A 5,894-nucleotide genomic window follows, 5' to 3' on the forward strand; every position below is an offset into this window, starting at 1 on the left:
GATGGTTGTAAGTACATGAATGCAGCAGAACCAAAGTAGAACAATTTAATTAAAAAGTAGATCCTGGTAAGATACATTTACCATTGGTTTTGTCATTATTAATGATAGATTATGAAGCAAATTTTTTGTTTAGCACATAAAACTGTGTTTAGTCATTCATCTAAAGTTTGTACTTTATCTTTCTCTATTCACATGTTCTCCTCCCTCATTGCGTGGTCCCTAAGTTATGGAGAGTTTTCACTAAAGCTGTTGAATTTATCCTGTACAAATGATAATTATGTTTCATAAATAAAAATAAAAAACAATTTACCATAATTATATACATTTAGAGAATATGTAAGACTACTCAGAGATTGAGTAATCTTGATTAACCATTTCCCAAGAACTTATATTTCAATTGTCATGAAAAATATCTAATATAAATTTACACATCATACAGAATTTATTACAAAATTTTCAGAAAATTGTAATAAATACATCTATGATGATAATGATAAAACAATATTGTTTGGCTGTGAATGGGGACTGATAAAATTTTGATAAAAAATAGCAGAAAGCATTTTATATGTATAAAGTCCCTAATCACTGAAATGTTTTAATCTCTAGGAAGAGAGGAAGGTGGTTTATGGAATGCCTAGAATGACTGAGCAGGGCTACAGGAGTAGAGCTGTATGGTGCTTAGTCTAGAAAGAGGACTCTGAAGGATTTTCAATGGAACGGTAAATTTGGAAGGATAAGAAGAAATGAGCTGTGTTCTTGAAATATTAATTTTATATGAACACATCAAAACACACTAAAACTTTCAAATGATTTATTAAAAGGTGCAGTGAAAAATGAGGAAAGTAATAAGAACTTGTCATGAAGTTGTTTACTGTGTTACAGTTTATGACAGGGTTTGCACACAATATATTTGTGAAACCTGAAGAATTGTTTGAAAGTAGCTTACTCATAATATCTATATCACATAATAAAAATAAGAGTTGCTGGGATATTTTATAAATCACCTTACATGAAATAACTATAGCCACTGAAATATATTGTGTAACAACAAAATTCAATTCAAGCATGAAAAATGCCTGGGAGAAAGCTTTCCAAACACACAAGTAATATTTTTGGCTAGCATTTGGAAATTTCTTTAATGCCTGAAATGTAGAGTTCATGGTGGTTGTCCCACATTCTGAGGTTGAGAGATACTAGTTGCTCACCTTTCTACTTGGAGACTTCCATCCCAGTGACATTTAGACTAAGTTTTCTTAAATGAAACACCTCTTCGTGTCATTAGTGTAATTCGAAATAAAATCTGCCTCATTGTTATTTATGGGATCAGAACATAAATCATATGTCCTGAGTAGTCCACAGTCATATTATAAATCCAGAGTCACAAGTCCCTGGTATCCTCCTAAGGCACTTACAGAAATGATGATATTTTCACAGAGATTTTAGATACATAGGAGATGTCATAAAAGTTTATAGAAGGAAACTCTTCAAGAATTTACTTCCACTGGGAATAAGATGCTCAGGGGAAAATCAATTAAGATTTCCTGTATAATGCTCTGTTTGATACTTTTTTCTTGCCTCCCTTGAGTATAATTCTCTGTGTTTGGAAATAGTATCGACCTTTGCATTTGGGGCTAGAAACTGAGGTCCAATGATATGCATGTAAGGTGCCTCCCTGGCAACATCCCATCTTAAAATACTCTCTAAAATATATGATGACATTTTTCACTGTTTTTTTATTCTTTTTAATTAACGTTTGGGGAATAATAATGATTTGTTATTATAATCAAAAGTTATTTTTATGTTTCATTATTGTTTCAAGGGTAATACATAGTTTCCTGGAAGAGTTGGAGAAATTCTAGTTTGTTTTAGGATCTTTGACAATGAATAGAGATTGCAGGAGTATAAACAAATAAATACTGAAACTGGTCTATTTAAAATATATGTTTGTAGAATGATTTTTCATAAGAGTACAGGAGGATAATTCTAGTAGCACTATATGCAAATAGGAGGAAAGAATCCATAAAATTATAAGGAATGGGCAATGGTAATTGCCTTTTATTTTATGTATAAGTTACAGATAATATGTGGAAACTTCTAAACTAACACATCTGGTACTAATCCAAATGCTAATGTATTATATTAATGATTTTTGGCTTACAACAGACACTTGCATGTGCTTTGTATAATGATAATTATATATGTATGTCTATAAAAGCTTTGTTTATTGGTTGCTTTTAACTTATGTGACTAGTATCAAAGGTATTACATTTCTCCATCACTTTCAAGGTATAACACAGAGTTAAATACTGAATAATCAGTAATCCCAACTCAAAGTCTGAGGGGAAGAGGAGTCTATTATTCAAAGGGAAGCTATCAGGCATTTTAACAAATCTTACTGTAATAAAATTGGTCAGAGCCTGGACCATGACAACCGCAATAAGCCACTTTCAGACATTTATTCTTGATAAACCAAGTAAACAAAGAAGAAATGAGAAGTAGAAAAGGCAAAATATACTAAGTAAATGTGGAACATGGGGACCTTGGGAGAGGATAGGAGGGGACTGGAGAGGTAGGTATGAGAGCATAGAAAAATATATAGCTCAATAAAAACAATAAAAAAGTATGTTTTTGAACCCAGTTAGGAATTCTACTCTGATGAGGATAAAACTGTATTGTACTTTATATCTGTATGGGACATGTTAGGTTTGAAATACATTAACTTTGTATGTTCTGTTCTCAAATAGTGGCTCATGATATATGATTCTTCTGAATCACATGGCCATTAGCCAGAAATAAATTGAAAGAACCAGAGATAGTCCCTGAGTTGAGAAGCATTGCCTGAGAATGGTAAGCCATACCTCTGCCCTTATTCTTGTTGCATATTTTTCTCTCTATGCAGTAGTTCTCTTTGAGGGTATTTAGCATCTCTTGTTTGGGGCAGAATTCTAATACTTAAATATTTTATAGCTATTAGCTTTTAAATATACCATGGATAGTTCAAACATGTATTTTATCATAATAATTGTATATTTAAGGCATAAATAAATACTTGGTAACAAAATGAATAGTTTTATTCTATTCAGTCCCAATGAATATGAAAAAAGATGGATGTGATTTTGTGCCTATAGCAAGAAAATTAGAAATTACATATACATGAACCTTGCAAGCAGATCCAAGAGGCAAAATGAAGCATTCATATTTACACAGGTTTTACACTAACATACACACATATCACATAGGATATATGTGCATATATGAATTGGTAAACATATATGGTAACTTCCTATAGTAAGAAAATCAGGGGCTGGAGGGATGGCTCAGCAGTTAAGAGCACTGACTGCTCTTCCAGAGGACCAGAGTTCAATTCCCAGCACCCACATGGCAGCTCAGAACTGTCTAAAAATGCAGTTCCACGAGATCTGACACCTTCACACCAATGAACGTAGTTAAATAAATCATTAAAAAAATAAATAAATAAAATTAAAAAAAAGAAAATCAGTTGTGAAGATATGTCTATAAATGAAAAGTTACCTAATTCTGAAGATTATTTCTACAGGACATGGTAAACTGATATAGCATCGACACCTCCATGTTCTGTGTTTTAAGCAGATCACAAACTTCGCAATATTTTGCACCTGTAATCAGACAGATAATGCCTCAGATGCTGTATAAACAGGTTCAAAAGCTCATGCAGGATAAATCTGCTGCCAGGATTCTTCACAGAATAAGAGATTGGACAGATAAACCCTTACTTAAGGATGTCTAGGCTTGTTTCTATGTTTCTTTTGTTGAATATTTTTACTAATTATTTGAAAATTTTAAGCAAAGTGTTTTGATCACTGTCCTCCCATTATCTTTTCCCAGATCATCCTCCCCACTCCTTACTAACACAACTTGGTGTCCTCATTGAAAAACAAAACAAAGTATGGAATTCCAATTGTACTGCCTATATAGTTTTAGGTTTGTGGCCATTCACTGGAACATGTTAGACATACTGGGACCACAGTCTTAAGGAAAACTAGCTCTCCCACTCCCAGCAGCTATCAATAGCTCCCGAGGCAGTGATGGGACTTGGTACCACCTGTACTCTTCATGCTGTGGTTTGTCTCCTTGAGCTTGGGCAGGTATTTTGCCTGATGTCACATTGGCTGCGTTCATGCGTGCAGCTGTCCTGTTGTGTCTAGCAGCCACTATAGTCCTCCAGCACTAGCCCTTGTGTTACTCCACCTGTTCTTATGCAGTGCTTCTCAGGGAGAGGCAGGCGTGATAGGAGGAGGAACCTCTCAAGGCATAGAGACAAAACACGGTGTTGATATATATAAAGGAAGAAAGAGAATAATGGAACAAAACCATTTTAATAGGATGGGAGACAGGAGTTTATGAAAAAGGAGGGAAAATAGGAAGAGATAAGGCCAAAGACTTTCTGAACAGTGTAATTTGAAAAACCTCTACTGCAGAAGATCCCTAAAGTGTAAGCATATACATATAAGCTTATTTTCTTAATACAACTTTTTCAAGGCATTAATTCCCAGAGAAATCAGAAAAAAGAAACAATGTTTTTTATCTGAAATGGGACAAAAAAATAAAAAAGGAAATAACTGGCTTACAGGAATTGAGAAGTTGTCCTTGAAAGAGATCAGAAAATGCAGGACATTTTGAGAAGGATAAAGATGTTCATGAGAATTTCTCTTCATACAACTTCTTTAGAGCAAGTTTGACATCTTTATTTCTCAGGCTGTAGATCACAGGGTTCATCATGGGAACAATAATAGTATAAAAGACAGAGGACACTTTCCCTTGGTCCATGGAGCTGACTGATGATGGTTGTAAGTACATGAATGCAAGGGAACCAAAGAAGACAGCGACAGCTGATATGTGTGAGCTGCAAGTGCTGATGGCTTTGGACCTGCCTTCTGTGGATTTAATACGAAGAATGCTAGCAATGATGACGATGTAAGAGGTCAGGATAGTTAGAGTTGGAACAAAGATGTTAAAACCACTGAAGCAAATGACAACTACTTCATTAATAAAAGTATCAGAACAAGAGAGCTCCAAGAGTGGATAAAGATCACAGAAGTAATAGTTTATTACATTGGCTTCACAGAAATGTACTCTTAGCATGCAGAGTGTGTGAGTTGTGGCACCAATCAAACCCATACTATACACCTCAAATATCATCCATGAACAGACTTGATAGGACATTGTAACATTGTAAAGCAATGGGTTACAGATGGCAACATAGCGGTCATATGCCATTGCAGCCAACATGTGACACTCTGCAATAACAAATACAATGAAGGAGTAGAGCTGAGTCATGCATTCAGGGTAGGAGATGATGTTCTTCACTGTTACAAAGTTCACCAGCATTTTGGGGGTAACAACAGTAGAATGGCAGAAGTCAATGAAAGACAGACTGCTGAGGAAGAAGTACATGGGTGTGTGCAGGTGAGAACTGAATTGTATGAGGGTGATCATGCCCAGATTCCCCACCACTGTGACCACATAGATTCCTAGGAAGAGGAAGAAGAGAGGCAGCTGAAGCTCTGGTTTGTCTGTTAACCCACCAAGAATGAAGTCAGTCACTCTGGAAAGATTTGCTTGTAACATTTTCTTCTGGGAGTTCTATGTAGAAAGAGAAGGAAAAATGAGCTAAGTATCTATTATATTATCACAAAATGATGTGTGAAAAAGAGTTCAAGTTTACATTTTGCCAAGCATCTTTAATTTTTGGACAACTACTTCTACGTGTTAACCATTAGGACTTAGCAACAAATGACACTTGCAATTAAATATAAGATGCCTCTGTCCCTGTTTGTGCTTTCTTCCATGAAAATGGTAGTATTCAGTCCATGGATAACCAAGGAGAGATCTGATGCATTCATTTGAGTTTGCTA

General features: G+C 35.0%; 1 protein-coding gene across 1 annotated transcript; it reads right to left on the reverse strand.

The window, feature by feature from the left end:
- Positions 1 to 4,674: 4,674 nt before the first annotated feature.
- LOC142847110 (olfactory receptor 8G50-like) lies at positions 4,675 to 5,607 on the reverse strand. The gene has a single exon (XM_075967839.1). It carries the CDS (start codon positions 5,605 to 5,607, stop codon positions 4,675 to 4,677), a length of 933 nt encoding a protein of 310 aa, XP_075823954.1.
- Between the last annotated feature and the right edge of the window lie 287 nt (positions 5,608 to 5,894).

This window comes from Microtus pennsylvanicus, chromosome 3 (assembly GCF_037038515.1).
Source record: "Microtus pennsylvanicus isolate mMicPen1 chromosome 3, mMicPen1.hap1, whole genome shotgun sequence".
NCBI classification, from domain to species: Eukaryota; Metazoa; Chordata; class Mammalia; order Rodentia; family Cricetidae; genus Microtus; species Microtus pennsylvanicus.

Coding starts and splice junctions, on each gene's coding strand:
- LOC142847110 (XM_075967839.1), bottom strand. CDS start 5,607: ATGTTACAAGCAAATCTTTCCAGAGTGACTGACTTCATTCTTGGTGGG.